The sequence below is a fragment of the Rhinopithecus roxellana genome, chromosome 11, assembly GCF_007565055.1.
Source record: "Rhinopithecus roxellana isolate Shanxi Qingling chromosome 11, ASM756505v1, whole genome shotgun sequence".
NCBI lineage: Eukaryota > Metazoa > Chordata > Mammalia > Primates > Cercopithecidae > Rhinopithecus > Rhinopithecus roxellana.
The window spans coordinates 105,457,820-105,475,084 of record NC_044559.1 but is presented as its reverse complement, the minus strand read 5'-3'; the positions used below and the strand labels follow the sequence as shown (position 1 = coordinate 105,475,084).

The 17,265-nt window shown below is 36.4% G+C and overlaps 1 protein-coding gene across 1 annotated transcript in view; it reads right to left on the bottom strand.

The window, feature by feature from the left end:
• The window catches only part of MPP7 (membrane palmitoylated protein 7), a 260,043-nt gene that overhangs the window by 71,217 nt on the left and 171,561 nt on the right, over positions 1 to 17,265 (bottom strand). Inside the window, exon 6 of the mRNA XM_010381407.2 lies at positions 4,043 to 4,174. Within this exon, the coding sequence (XP_010379709.1) occupies positions 4,043 to 4,174 (132 nt within the window). The remainder of the gene's footprint in view (positions 1 to 4,042; positions 4,175 to 17,265) is intronic.

Below are 17,265 nucleotides of genomic sequence, written 5' to 3'. Positions count from 1 at the left end.
AAGGCAAGGAGGAGCAAGTCACATTTTACATGGATGGCAGCAGGCAAAGAGCGAGGTTGGCAGGGAAACTCCCGTTTTTAAAACCATCAGATCTCATGACACTTATTCACTATCACAAGAACAGCATGGGAAAGACCTGCTCCCATGATTCAATTATCTCCCACCAGGTCCCTCCCACAACACGTGGTTTTTATGGGAGCTACAAGATGAGGTTTGGGTGGGGACACAGACCCAAACCCTATCAGGTGGTATTATACCCACTGTGCGGGTGTGAGGGGATGTAGGGCAGGAAACAGAAGACCAGGATGCCAGGGCAAGTGGAGGAAAGACAATGCAAAGACACAGGACTCACTGAGAAGATGACATCTGAGTGAACAAAGACTGGACGGAGGTGAAGAAGTTAGCCAATGGGAAGGAACAGAAGACACAGCCAAACAGTGCAAAGGTGCCAAGGGGGCTACGAATGAAATGTTCAAGGGAGAGCAAGGTAACCAGTGTGGCTGGAGCCCAGTAGAAGACGAGCAGCAAGAGGAGATGAGGTCAAAGGCAGAAGGGAGTCAGCTTATGTGCTTTATGAGTCACTGTGAGGAGACTGGGCTTTACTCCAAATGAAAGAGGGAACATGCAAGGTTGTGAACAGCAGGAGGGGCACGATCTAGGAGGACCACTCCACCCACTGTGTTAAGAGTGAAGGATGGCAAGGGCTAAAGCAATAAAATTAATGAGAGGTTAATACAGGTTGGGGATTCCTTGTCTGAAACGCTTAGACCAGAAGTGTTTCAGATCCCACATATTTTTTTCAGATTTGGGCATATTTGCATTCTTATCAGTTGAGCATCCCAAATCCAAAAATATGAAATCCAAAAGGCTCCAAAGACCACTTCCTTGGAGCTCATGTCTGCACTCAGAATGTTTCAGATTTTGGTACATTTTGGATTTCAGATCTTCAGATTTGGGATGCTCACTCTGAACAATAATTCAAAGGAAAGATGATGGTGGCATGGATCTGACTGGCAGGAGTAGAGGTGATGAAAGGGGATCTGGATATATTATTGGTAGAGTCTAAAGGATTTCCCAGTGGATTGCCTATGGAATGCAAAAGAAAGAGAGGGATTAAAGATAGGCTCAACGTCTTGTGGCTGAGCAGCTGGGAGGATGGAATTGCCATCAACTAAAAGGGGTTAAGACAAGGGTGAAACAGATTTGGGGACAAAGATTGGCAGTTTATTTTTGGATATGTGAAAATTGAGATGTCTATTAGACCACCAAATGGAGATAACGAATAGACAGATGGATATATGAATTTAAAGATTAGAAGAAAAGACTGGAAGAGAAATAACCTTGGGAGTCTCTGGCACACAGATGTTTCTGAAAGCCATGGGCAGGATAAAATCACTTCTGAAATGTGCAGATAACGCAAAGCACTCCAACGCATAAGGGTCTCATTATAGACAGAGATAAGTGCCCTGATAGAATCTTCTTGCTATCCCCTGATTCCACTTTGCTTGGGGGGTAAACTACAGACTTGAAGAACAATCTCTCGCTTTCTACATGATACTACCACTTGAATCAATCTTCACTTTGAACCCTTCATTCTTGAAGACTTCTATTTCCATACTGCTTTCCAAATCTCTCTTACCACAATTGTTTGATGTATTCCCAGTGCAATATATTTGCGTGAAAATAAGATCAAATCTCAAAAACACAGAGTACATTACATGTGATACTGTACAAAAGTCATCAATCCTATGGCATAGTCTGCAAATGCAAAATAAATTAAAATTGGATCTAATATTTTTAAAATTACATATTTTCCTACATAATTATTTTGAATTTATTATACGTGATTTTGTTTTAAAAATGGAGTATGGAGAATTTCAAGTTAGATTGAAAAAATAAATTCCGGTTAGATTTTTCTTAATTATTAATTCTGTAAAATGGTTTATAAAAAGGGACTGCTTACTGGGTTATCATGATTTCCTTAAACAAAAAATTTATCTCCTATAGAATTGCTTGAACCCAGGAAACGGAGGTTGCAGTGAGCCGTGATCGCACCACTGCACTCCAGCCTGGCAACAGAGTGAGACTCCGTCTCAAAAAAAAAAAAAAAAATTTATTTTATTTATTTCCTATAAACTGCCAACATTGCAAGGTCTCCTCAAGTAGGTGACACAGTGAATTTCAGGTTGAGCCTTTGAAATAAGTGTTTTAAAGCGTGATCTACCAAAAACTTGCACAAAGAACATCTGAGATACTTTTTAAAATCAAGATTCCCAGGCACCAAGAAAACTCTCCTGATATAAATTCCTTGGGATTCAGCCCAGATATCTGCATTTTACATAGGCATCTCAGGTCATTCTTCCAATACCAAAATCTGAGAACCACTGTTCTCAAAGAAGCAAGAGGACAGCCCATGCAAGTAACACTGAGAATTTAGGATCAAAATCTACTCACCAACAAACAGAATTTCATTTTCAAGGGATCTTGCCCCTCAAGTGATCACCTTTTTTCCTATCCACATGACCTGTGTTCACAGCCTGTTCTCCGAGGTAACCATTCTCTCCTTGAGCAGATGCAACTTAGCTTTTATCTTTTAAATATTAAATAGATTATAAATTCTAATATTTTTTAAATATTAGATAGAATATATTCTAATATTTACATCATGTTTGCATAATGCTTCAGAACTCATAAACCATTCCAAACACATTATATCTTAGCTGATGTTCAAAAACACTTGCAAAGAGGTACATTTCCTGATTTTCTGATAAGGAACCTGAGGCTGAGATGGTGAGTGGTTTGCTCTATAGGATACAGGGCAAAGTGACAGAATCCCAACTCCCACTTAGGTCATCTAATGCAAGCTGTGTTCATGTCACCACATTATGGATCCCAATAAACAAAACTGCATTTTTAGATAACACTGGTAACCTACCCCTTGGTTGCCAAATGTTGCAGCCTTTCCTCGTGAATCACTTGTCAAGCATTTCCTGACCATCCACTTGCTAGAATTTTATTTCAGCTTAGCTTCCAGCACTTTGCCTACTTCTGATTCTCATGACTAGGGCTCATTCTCCTAAAGATATCTTTGACTCTTAATCTTCTCTCTGTGTGTTTTTCATTTCGCTTTGACAGTCCTGTGACTTCTCCAACAATCTCCCCAAACTAACAAATGTCATTTGACTGATGTTAAATAACAAATCTGTTGAAAGTACTTTCTATTTTTCTGGGTAGTATAATTTTTACACTTTAAATCTGTTCACTCAATAATCTTACTTTACCTTAACAATAATTGCAAAGATAATACACTAACTATACATTTGAATGAGAAAAATGTCAAGACAAGTAATTCTATTCATTTGATTTCATATTCCAATATTTAAAATGACATTTTGAATCTTAATACTTTATTTAAGGAATAGCTAACAAATAATTTTGGAAATTTCTTCACTGCCATTAGAGGTTCTATTTTTCTATATTAAGCTTTTTTTTATTTTTAAAAATAGAGCTACTTAAACATAAAATAAGATTAAATTAAATTAAACAAATTTAAGTTCCATGCCTCCTGATCAAATAAGATATTCAAAAGATGTTTATCAAAGAAATTAGATGTTTACTTCACTGAGACTTCTCAAAAGTTTTGTTGAACCTGCTGTAAATTAGTTTAAATTTAAAAAGCAATTGAATTAAGTATATAAAATAACTTAAAGTTGCATTCCCATAGACAAAAGCAATTTTTTTAAGTTGTAACCATTTTATCTGAAATCAGCCATGCTTGGTACATGTTACACTTTCTTTCATAAATGTCAACAGGTTATATTTTCAAAATCATTGCTATTTAAATGTAGCCAATAAAATGTCTATTATTTTATTTGGCTTCATTTTCATTTTTCAAAAGCATGTTCTTTAGACATCAATATTCCATTTCTTTTAAAGTTTGAGAACACAGAGGAAGCACATTTTAAAGAGAGTTATACACGGTATGCACCATCAGATTTGGCCCTATCATGATATCTACTCATATCTGAGCACCAAAACTCACCAGTGGTTCTCTATTTTTGACCAGACGGATTATTTTTACTGAGTCTTCCTCATCATCAATATCTTCAGGCATAGGAGGCAACACAGGGTCGTAATTCTTCTGAGCCACAGTATCATGTACAGAGAGCAAAGCCTGTAATATTCAAAGGTTGATTTAAATAAGTAAATATATACACTTATATTATGTATATATACACATAACATATACAATTTCAAACACATCTAACTATAAGGAAAATCCAAACAGTATTACGGTTCTGACATAGTAGTGGTAATAATGCAATTACTTGAACAGGTACCTCTTCCACAAATGGAATGGAAAACAGTGCCTGTCCAGAGAGCAGATGGCAGCTCTACTTAGCAGTCACCTCTGTCCCCAGTGTCACTGATATATGTAAATAATCTCCTCTAAGATTATATGTACACTCTCTGGTTTATCCTTAAAAAGGTAGCAATTTGTGGTAAGAGTGTGGGGGATGTTACTTTTGGAGGAAAGGAGAACATGAGGGCTAAAGATGCACTGTCAATGACAGTCTGAGAATATCCTGTATTTTGTTATTTCCTACTATTTTTTCTGCTACTAGCAGAAAACACAATGATGATCAATATGATAGATTCTTTTTTTTTTCCTCACTTTAACTGTTTGTGCAATTGGTGACTACTATGTGTATAAAAAAATAAAAGTAATTCTATACCAAAGATGAAAAGAACGCCAGAACTTTGACATGTCACAATTCACTATTTTAGATGAGTGGGTTTTGGACTTTCAACGAACTTGACCCCTAATAAGCCACACCACTATTCATAAATTACTCAAGCCATCCTTGAATCCTCTCCTCTTACTGACATTCTCAACATCCAATATATATTCTATTTTTAAAAAACATTTTTTTAGACACAAGGTCTTGCTCTGTTATGCAGGCTAGAGTTCAGTGGTGGGATCATAGCTCACTACAACCTCAACGCCTAGGCTCAAGCGATCCTAATTCTCCAGCCTCCTGAGTAGCCAGGATTACAAATGCATGCCCCAATGCCCAGCTAATTTTTAATTTTTTCTTTTTAATTTTAGACAGAGTCTCACCCTGTCGCCCAGGCTGTAGTGCAGTGGTGCAATCTCGGCTTACTGCAACCTCCACCTCCCAGGTTCAAGCAATTCTCTGCCTCAGCCTCCCAGTAGCTGGGATTACAGGTGCCCGCCACCACGCCTGGCTAGTTTTTTGTATTTTTAGTAGAGACGGGGTTTCATCATTTTGCTCAGGCTGGCCTTGAACTCCTGACTTCTTGATTCACTCGCCTTGGACTCCCAAAGTGCTGAGATTACAGGCATGAGCCACTGCACCTGGTGCATATCCTATTAAACCCACTTCCAAAATACACCTAAAGGTTTTCTTTTCTCCACTTTAGATCAGAGACTGGTAAACTACAAGATCTGTTTTGTAAATCAAGTTTTACTGGAACACAGCCCATACTCATTCATTTATCCATTGTCTATGGCTGCTGTCATGCTACAATGGCAAAGTTTAGCAGGTAGAACACATACTTTTTACATAAAAAGCTGACAGGTCCCTGGTCTAGATCATGGATGCCATCATTTTTGCCCGGAGCACTCCAGTAGTCTTTAAATGGTTCAGCAGCATTCAACTCTGGCCCATTTTCAAGTCCACAATTCACAGTGTAGCCAGAGTGATTATTTTTAAAACTTAAATCACATAACTACCCCTTAATAACCCTTCTAAAGTTGCCCATCGATCTTGGGATGACCAAACTCTCCAGGATGTCCTAAAAGTCCTGCATGCCTCTCCAACCTTATCTTACACTGCCCTCCTCCTCACTCAACTTGAATAACTCTTTCTCATAGAGGTCTGGCCAAAACATTACATAAAAGCAGATCCCCTCGTGACTCAATCCCAGAGCACCTTGTTCTTTGCCTTCATACATGTCCATAATTTATAATCATATGTGCAGTTTTTGTTTATATGGTTAATATTTGCTGTCTACTGAAACAGAAGCTCTAAAATGGCAAATAAATAGTGTCTGTTTTTAATCAAACTTTTGAATTGACTATAACATATATACAAAAAGTACAAATCGTAAGTGTATAGTATAAAATTTCAAAAATGAATATGCCCAAATAAATATCCCCAAAACAAGAAATACAACATTAACCAAACGCCAGTGGCCCCCACTTACGCTCCTTCCTAGTCATCATGCCCTCTATATTCCCCAAAGTGTCAATCTTTCCCTTTATTTGAAAAGCATATAATTAGAATTATAAGTGTGTATTCATTTTTCCCTAATATTAAGCTAGTGAAATTCATCCATGGTAGAAGGAATTCATTTTTCATTGTTATATAGTATTCCAACATACAAATATCTTACAGTTTCTTTACCCATTATGCCTTTGAGGGGCATCTGGGTTGTTTTCAGTTCTTGGCTAGTATAAATAATGCTGCCATAAATGTTTCATATCTTTTGATGCATATATATATATATACACACACACACACACACACACACACGATGTTATTTAAGTATATTTAAGAGTACAATGCCTGGGTCATGGGTATATAGTAAGTACATTCAACATTAGTAGTGTTTTTCAATTATACTTCTACTAACAATGTGAGTTCTTCTAGCTTTCTAACATGATCCCAAACATTTTACATTATTAGTCTAAATTTGGCCATTCAAGTGTATAGTGGTATTTCCTGTGGTTGAAATGTCCATTTGTCTTGAAATGAATGAGACTGAAGCCGATTTGTGTTTATTGGGCACGTGTGTCTCTTTGGGAAATGCCCCCTCAAGATATTTGCATGTTTTTCTACTGCATCTTTTTCTTATTAATTTGTAAGAACTATTTATAATATACTGGACCCCAGTCTTTATCAGTTATATGTGCTAGAAATACATTCTCCCTTTTGGTAGCTTGCCCTTTCACTCTCCTTCTTGGTGATTTTTGCTCAATAAAGGACTCTAATTTTAATGAGCTCAATTTATGTTTTTTCCCTTCGTGGTTCATGCTTTTTGCATACAACAAGAGTTTTAAAGGGGAAAAAATAAACAATATCAAGATGATAAAATACCTGCGAAGATAATGGCTGCAAATTTTTGAGAACTGATGAGAGAAAGACTCTACAGGTTCAGGAAGCCCAATATATCCTTTAGGAACCAGGAAAGATAAAAAGAAACCTATGCTTAATACATCACAGCAGAACTGCAAAATGGCAAAGGCAAAGAGAAGATCTTAAAAGTACTCAGAGCAAAAAAGACATATCATCAGAAAGGAAAGAAGAAAACTGACTGACAGCTGATTAACAGCACCAGTGGACATCAGAAGACAGTTCAAATACTTTCAAAGTGCTTAGAAAAAAATAATAGCCAGTCCAGAATTGTGCATCCAGCAAAAGTACCTTTCGAAAATAAGGATGAGGACCAAGATGAGGTTAACAGGGATCTGCCTGAAAAAAACTAAAACTAAAAATACATAAAAATAAAGAATAAGAAACAATAGTTTTCAAAGATGCTGGACATCAAGCAACAAAGGACAGACATCACGGAGAGACAGGAAACAATGTGAGCCTATGACTGCCCCAGCATTACAGCCTAGAGTTTCCAGGCTGTGATGGCAAAAAAGAAACACAGGCAAAACTCAGTGGTCTCGAGTTGAGAAAACAGAGCTGAGAATCCAGAGAGGTCAACTGACTAAAGTTCTCAGTGAAGACAAAGAAGAGGAAAGGGTGCCAGATACAGAATTTGGGAGATCTGTAGGAGGTCTCCCTTGAGTCCTGAGCAAAGTCCTTAGCCATGGCATGCATATGAGAAAACTACCAGAAAGGATTAGAGCAGTGGCTCTTAACTGAGGGCAACTGTACTCGCTTGGAGCCATTGGCAATATCCGGAGACATTTTTTGATCGTCACAATTTAAAGGATGTTACCGCCACCTACTGTACTGAGGCCAGGGATGCTCCCAAACATTTGATCGTATACAGGACAGTCCCCTAAACTCCAGAAGCAATTATCCAGCCCATAAATGTCAATAGTTCTAAGGTTGAGAAACTCTGCATTACAAAGAATAATCCCTGAAGTTTGCATAGGGCAGGAATAGTTCTTGTTCTCATCAGTTAGCAGGAAAACCTCATAATTCATAGGCACTGAGAAGAGTTATGGGATGGGTATTGTCTCAAAAGTGGAAAAAGTAAGTCCAAGATTTAATGCTGCTATGATCTCACCTGAAAAAAAGCTAAAAATAAGGCTCTGAAAGATCAAAATGTTTCCAAGTAATTTAACTGTATAACAAAATAAAGCTCAAGAATACTATCTACAGCAGGAGTCTTCAACCCCAGGCCACAGACCAGTACCCGCTTATGACCTGTTAGGAACTGGGCCGCACAGTAGGGGGTGACTAGTGGAGAATGAGCAAAGCTTCATCTATATTTATAGCTGTTCCCCCATTGCTTGTATTACCACCTGAGCTCTGCCTCCTGTCAGACGAGCAGCAGCATTAGATTCTCATAGGAGCGTGAACCCTATTGTGAACTGAGTATGCGAGGATCTAGGTTACATGCTCCTTATGAGAATCTAATGCTTGATGATCTGTCACTGTCTCCCATCACCACTACATGGGATCACCTAGTTGCAGGAAAACAAGCTCGAGGTTCCCACTGATCCTAAATTATGGCAATTATGTAACAATAATAGAAACAAAGTACACAATAAATGTCACGCACTTTAATCACACTGAAATCACTCCCCAAACCCCCATCTGTGGAAAAACTTGTCTTCCATGAAGCCCATCACTGGTGCCAAAATGGGTGGAGAAGGTTGATCTACAGAAACACAACATACCCAGCTTCCAACAAGATAAAACTCACAGTAACTGGTAGTCAATCAAGATAAAACTCACAGTAACTGGTAGTCAATCAAGATAAAACTCACAATGACGCAAAATTACTAGGTATGCAAAGAAAGCAGAAAATACTGCTCATAACGAAGAAAAAAAATGAAACAATGAAACCAAATACTGAAATTACACAGATGATAAAACTGGATAAAACCAAACCCTAAAATTACACAGATAGCAGACAAGAAAATTAAAAGTTATTATTTAACTATATTTCACATGCTCAAAAAAGTTAAAGGAAAGACAGAACATGAGATATAGAATATCAAAAAATTACTCAAATCAAACTTCTAGATATGGAAAGTATGAAAGAAGAAAAAAGTGAACTGAATGAGATTAATATAGATACTGCAGAAGGAAAAGTAATCCTGTAGAATAAGCAACAAATCCTGTGTTTACAGTGAAACACAAGGAGAAAATATACTAACAAATTATGAACAGGACTTAGTGATCTGGGGAACTACTTTAAATGGCCTAATATACATGTTAACTGGCATCTCCAAAGAAACGGGGCAGCTGCTGGAAACTATTTAAAGAAATATGGCAGAAAATAGTCCAAATATGATGAAATAAGTATAAACCCACGTGTTCAAGAAGCTCAATGTACCCAAGCACAAAGAAAACATAAAACACCACCAAAAAAATTGCTTAAAGCCAGGAAGAAATATTAAAATCAACCAAAGGAAAAAAAAATTATATATAAAAGAATAAGGATTAAAAACGACAGCACACTTCTCATCACAAACAATGTAGGCCACAAAACAATGGAGTAACATCTTTAAATACTCAAAGAAAAATCCTGTTATCTTAGAATTCTATACCCAGCAAAAATATCTTTTAGAAATGAAGGGGTATTGAAAAATTTTGAAAAACATACAAAAGCTAAAAGAATTCACCACCAGCAGACTTGCATTGCAAGAAATGTTACAGGAAGTCTTTCAGACAGGAGGAATAAGTTGGCAGATGGAAATGCGGGTCCATACAGAGGAATAAAGAACACTGGGAATATCTACTATCTGCGTATCTATGGCATATCTTGCACATAGTAAAATAGAGATAGCTGAATAAAATGTTTTTAAATGAAGCAATTATGATAATTGACAGGCAATATTAAGAACATCAGCTAAGTATCTTTTCTTCTTAGCTTTGTTCCATGTCTGCATTCCAAAATAATTTCATAGGCATTAGGTTTGTAATTTTTAATGACTTTGTTTTACAAATATTGTTGGAGAGCAACATTTTTAATTTTGGACAACTAAATGGATACATTTTGCATTCCATTATCCTGTTTTAACTGAAGTGATTTTATTCTTTAATATACAGACTTTCCTTTCAAAAGGCAATACTTAAATGGAAATTGTGTTTCCATATGCCAGAGCCACCAATCACAACTGATGGGTTTACCTGTTGCTCAGGAGAATCTGCAGGAAATTGAACACTAGGCCTTATAACTCATCAGACTCACAAGCACTCACTGCACTGGACCCCCTGGAGTCAACTTTATGTTCTAAGTATCTGTCAGGTCCACAGAATTAAGTGTCCAGCTTATAAGGATGAGTAACATTGATTTATCCCTCCAGAAGGCAGCTTAACTTTTTCCTTCAGCTTGCTTTAATGAAGTTTCATCCATCTTGCATGCTCAGGCAGTGAGTAATTTCTGTTAAGTGAATGTTTGGAAGCTAAAAATTACAACAAATCTTATTTTATTGCCTTTTAAAAAATCTACCAAATTTTCCCTGACTTCCTAAATTATAATGCCACATTCTAGAAATGATGTCACTTCACTGTTTTATCAAAAATGAGTCCCCGGAATGATGACTCATACAGGTTAATTTGCCTTTAATGTGACAATCTGATGGTGAGAAGTGGTTCTGATTTATTAACGACTATCTTTGTTTCCCCTAGAAACAAAGTCTCTGTATAGAACAATATCCCTCCATCAATGCCCCGAAATGCTACCAACATTATTGCTTTTGCCTATTTCATCACTGCAGGAAGTATTCACATTCAAGTAATCTAGTTAGGCCTTTGGCTACTTACTTTTACATTTTCAGACATCTATCATTTCTTTTATATTGCATTTATTTTCCTGAACTGGATTTTGTAGACATTATTGACTAATAAGAATAATCAATTTTTTAATATGGCAATTGACTGATCAATTCATTCTAGGTATAATCTTTCAATTTTTGACAGTTCTCAGGTGACACTATTATTACAGAATGACAAGTCATTTCCTAACTATCAAAGACTTGAGGGCAACAGGTTATACAAGAAAAGTGTTGGCATTCTTCTGAACAGAACAAGAGATTCCTAAAGAGTAAAATCAACAAAATCACAGTCTTATACTGTTATGAAGAATATGGAAGAAAAGTTTGAATGTCATATAAATGTACAGATTATCTTATATGAAGAGGCAAGGCTATAATGGGAAAAAAATTCCACCAAACATTTAATAATTTACAATGAATTTCATTTACTGGGAATCCCAATGTTGCAAGCACAGAGCTGTGTGCTAGAAACAAAGAAGACCATCCTGTATATCATTAAGTGTGGCGGACTGCCACTGTTACTACTTGAGACCCTCATTACAGCAGTTACTACTGTTTCCGCCTGAGACTGTCATTATGAGACTGAATGAAGGGGCGAACATAGAAATGATAACAAAAAACAAAAGAAACTATTTTAAGGAAAGGGCCAGGGAGAAGAAGAAGAAGAGAGCTCCCTGCTTCTAGTGAGCAAAGGCAGGCCCTGAGCTGCTACCGCCCTTTGTATTTATTGGGTAGAAAGAGCAGGGAGGAGGAGGTAATGATTGGTCAGCTGCTTAACTGATCACAGGTTCGCATCATTGCTAACAGGCTTCAATTATGCCTAATCACCAGAAACACTTGCGCTTGGGGCATGACTGCCCTCAGCATTCCTTCTGGGCAGCGGACACAGTTGTTAGCTTGCCAGCATCCTGCATTTATGAGAATAGTTTGCTGTTTACGCATATAGCCTCCAGTGGTATACTGAGCTGATCACAACTCTCACACTTTCGGCCTCCAACAAGTAAGAAAGATATACTTTTGTTCTTTATAAAAATCCCTGAAACACACACACACACAAGCACACACACAAACATCTGTTAAATGTCCAGTTTAGTTTCTGGATACAAGTTTTTGAGCTTTCGTTTTCTTAATCTTTAAAAAGAGTTAATATTAGTACCTACTTAATAGGGCTTCACAATGATTAACAAGATAATACATGAAAGCGCACGGCAAAAAGGCTGCTCCGAAGTAAAGACTTCGTGTTACTGGTTTATTAGCTATTACAATTAACTTTAATGGTTATCTTATTTCAGGAATACTCACTTTGTATATTTAACTTTGTCTATAAACTTGTAAAGGACCATATATAAATTTTTTTTAAATGCTTTCCATATAGCTATTCTTTTCCTTCATATATTTGCAAAAGTTGGCCAAACTAGCAAGCAAACATTTTTAACAAATTTTACATTAAAAAGGTTAATAGGCTGTATACTGTGATAAAAATGGATCAAACTAGAAATTAACATCTGTAAATATAAAATAGGAAACCCAAACAACCTCACAAATTTAAATAAGTCAGGATATTGAGTTATCAAAATGTATTACAGACAATCAAGAAATTAATATCAATGCCAATATGACATACACATTGTCCATGGAAGGTGACCAAATTTAAAAGAAAGCTGCATACTCTTAAATGTGTTTGTAATTAAACAAGCATGACAGCTAAGTATTCCACTATCTAATCAAAGATAGATATAAAGAAAAAAATTAGAGCCGGTGCGGTGGCTACTGCCTATAATCCCAACACTTTGGGAGGTTGGGGCAGGCAGATCACCAGAGGTCAGAAGTTCGAGACCAGCCTGGCCAAAACGGTGAAACCCCATCTCTACTAAAAATACAAACATTAGCCAGGCGGGTGGCATGTGCCTGTAATCCCAGCTACTTGGGAGGCTGAGGCAGGAGAATTGCTTGAACCTGGGAGGCTGAGGTTGCAAGGAGCCGTTCGTGCCACTGCACGTCAGCCTTAGTTTCCAAAGAAAAAGAAAAAGAAAAATAGAATTGATAATAATGAGCCAGTTCTTTTGAGAGATCAGATAATTAGTCATTTCTGGTATACAGAGCAAGAAACTAGAGAAAAAATATGTATATTAATAGCACTGAGGAATGGGACAGAACTTTGGATACATATCAACAGGATAAATCGAACACAATTCCAACATGCTTGAAATCTTAATAAAATGTTAAGTTTCCTAGGAAAAAATAAATAATGAAGTAATACTAGAAGAGCTTGAAAGCTGGATTAAATCAATAACTACGGAAGAAATTAAACGCACTATTGAAAAACTTTCCCCAGACATGGCACTGGAACCAAATGAAGGGTTGTATTAAAGTTTTCTGTGTTATTTACAGAATTCTAACACATAGTAAAATGTAACATTTCTTTTTCAAAGGTCTCACAACCCAAATGCAAAATCTAACCAGAAAGTATAAAAAGATGACAGTACAACTTTGGTCTCAGGATGATTTTTTTTAAATACCAAAGTAAAATATTACAAAATTAGACATAAAAATCTTCCTTTATCAAAATGAAGGTTTAATCTCAAGAATTTAATGTTTTATCATATAGATATCTGCAATTATTTATGCTAACAACTAAAAAAGCTTCTATGATCACTTTGATAAGTACCACAAAGGCACCTGACAACCTTTAACACAATTCTGATTTTTTTTTTTAAAAAATGAGAGAACAAAACTTTGTAAAATATTCTATCAGAAACCAGCAACAAACATCATACTTATTAATAACAGGAAGCACAGAAGTATCCCCATAAAAGTACAGAAAAACAAAAGCAAATCCTGTATTTACTATAAGTTTCAAGCATTTTTTTCCTGCAAATCATATCAAGGCAATAAGGTAAAGGGGGAAAGTATCTATAATTACTAAAAAGGAAAAAATTTTTTAAAATCTTGTCAATAACATTGAAAATTAAATGAGATACTTCAGTAAGGTGGTATAAAATAAGTATTATGGAAATTAACATGTTTACTATATACAAACAACATACTTGTTAGAAAATACTCAATAAACAGTATACTATGGGGGAAAATTAATTTATACATATATGTACGTGTGTATACATATAAATATATGCATGCCTGCACACACATGTACACATCAGGCCTGGGAATAGACTTAGCAGGAAATATTCTGGCTTATATAAGGAACAATTTGATCTAAATAAATAAATTGCCATGTTCTTTGATTGGAAAATTTAATTGCATCCCAATGGTTTTTTTAATGACATGAAAAGAGAATTCCAAATTTCTTCTGGGAAAATACATTTGCAAGAATAATGATAGGAATTTGGCCTTAGACGGTATCATGCTACAGTTACTAAGGCCTTAGAAGGTATCATGCTACAGTTACTAAAACAATAAAATAATCAAATTAACAGCAATCAAACCAAGAGTTCAAAACAGATTCAGATATATAATAAAGAGAAATCAAACTGTGAGAAAATTGCTATCCACTTGAATTAAAAATAACTAGAACCACATCTTATACCATATACCAAACTTTCATACAGGTTAATAATTTCAAACTTCAAAAAATCACATTTTTAAAAAGCCAAAAGAAAATAGTAAAGATAATTTTCGTAAACTTGTCATGAAGAATACAAGTCCTTTCTAAGCTAACTCAGTGCCCAGAAGTCATAAAGAAAAAGAATGCCAAATTCTACTACATAAAAGTACATATTTCTACCCAGTCTTAGAAAATGCATGTAAGATTAAAGAAAAATAACTAAGGAGAAATATATAATAATGATTTTATATTCTTATATCACTCACAATTCATTAGGAAAAACACAAAATTTTTACTAACCATTATTTAATCACACAGTACTCACTGAAAGCTTGCTATACATCTGCAATTTTTATTCCCTATTCTCATGTGGCTTATATTCTAGTGGTGATCAACTAGCAAAGCTAAAAAAGAATATTAGTTGAGGCTGTGCGTGGTGGCTCACGCCTGTAATCCCAGCACTTTGGGAGGAATAGGTGAGTGGATCACTTGAGGTCAGGAGTTCAACAACAGCCTGGCCAACATGTCAAAACCGCGACTCTAAAAAAATTTAAAAATTAGCCAGGTGTGGTGGCGAGCACCTGTAGTCCCAGCTAGTTGGGAGGCTGAGGCAAAAGAATCGCTCAAACTTGGGAGGTGGAGGTTACAGTAAGCTGAGATTGTGCCACTGCATGCCAACCTGGGTGACAGAGCAAGACTCTGTCTCAAAAAGAAAGAAAGAAAGAAAGAAAGAAAGAATATCAGTCGAAAAGAGCTTATGCAATTAATTGCATATAAATTGCAACTGCATAGGGAAACAGGCCTTCTCATGCACTATACTGCAGGTGCTCAAGAAGGTCTGTCTTAACAACAAGCTGGAAATAAGGATCAAAACTGTAAAATGTACAAACATTATGTATGCCCCAATAATTTACTGTCCTAATTAAAGTTTATTTTGGCAAAACATTCCATAAAATCCTCTAATATACAAAAGATGTGCATCATAGTGTTATTTAGTTAGCAGAAAAGCAGAAATAACAAAGGTTTGTCTATAAGGAGTAAGTTAAATAGATAATTTTGTTGACATAAAGAGAAGACTACAAAATGCCAAAAATATTAAAAGCAAAAAAAAAAAAAAAAAAATCACAGTAAGTAGTGCATTCTATGATCCCACAGAATATACTGGGGCAAAAACATACTTAATATTTATATATATAGAAAGGGTTGAAAGGTAATGCAGCCAGCCAAGAGCAGTTATCCCTAGAGGTATATGAACATGCAATTTGCAGAAGAAATAAAAATATAAAAACATAGGAAAAGATATTCATCCTCACTAATAAAGCAATGAGGATAGGGGCTTCTACTTTCTTTATAATTTAAATCAAAAATACAATTATGTATTATCAAAAAAGAATATTTGTTTCCTTTTAAGTCTTTATCAAGTCACTCTGCAAAAAGTAAAAGTGAATGTAATAAATTATCACATCTTATTTAAGGACAAATATCATAAATCATATATATTAATAAATGATTCCTTCTAATCTCACTTATGGATTTTAAAATATTCTTTCCTTTATTGGTGCGTCTTTCTGTCTGTAGGTGTGTATTCCTGTCTTTGTGGATCAAATGCATTTCTATTCCATGATCACGTAACTTGCAAATTTTCTTCTAATATATATTTTTTCAATTAAAAAGATTCTTAAGGTTCAACATTTTACACTTAAGGTTTTAATCTATTTGGAGTTCACTCTAGTGGCGACTTTTCTTCTTTTTTCCCAGACTATTTGTTATTCCAAGACCACGTATTGAAATTGTCCCCCAAACTGCCTATCCCCCATGCTTCCTTCCACCCATCCCACACTCTTTCATTAGGACTCCAATCATGTGCTGTGTGTGTGTGTGTGTGTGTGTGTGTGACAGAGCTTCACTCTTTCACCCAGGCTGGAGTGAAGTGGCGTGATCTCGGCTCACTGCAACCTCCATCTCCCAGGTTCAAGTGATTATCCTGCCTCAGCCTCCCAAAGTAACTGGGATTACAGGCACCTGCCACCACCACCGCCACCATATCCGGTTAATTTTTGTATCTTTAGTGGAGATGGGGTTTCACCATGTTGGCCAGGCTGGTCTCGAACTCCTGACCTCTGGTGATCAGCCCACCTTGGCTCCCAAAGCTAGTGTTCTATGTGAATTACTCCTACAGGCTCCCACTGGCCTTCCTCCATTCCGTATTGCATTTCTGCCATTCTACACCACCAAACCACTCAAAAGCTTGGTCTGTAGACTACATATGGAGGGACATGTCACTTCCTGCTTCAAATCCTTTCAGTGGCTTTCCACTTTTTAAAAAAGCTCACGATTTCAGGTGTGGCCATATAATTTATCACCCAAATAGGGACACAATTGAAAGTGGGAGAAAGGCTATTACTAATAATGCTGGAACTGCAGGCATGAAGCCAACTGTCCAGGGCAAACCCTACTCAAAAGGTTGACTCTCCAGCTCCAAACTCTCACCCCTTCTTCCTTCGCAAGCCACTGTTCACCTGTTCTGAGGCTGGTTTTGCATTTTCACATCTTCAAACTTAAAGTTTTCCTTTATGGAACTTTACATGCTCTTCCCTGTACCTAAATCATTTCTTTTTCACATCCCACCCCCGACCCATCTCCCACTCCTTTGTCCCCTTCTGATTCCCTCAAACTCCCACGTAAGGTCTCAACTTACATGCCACTT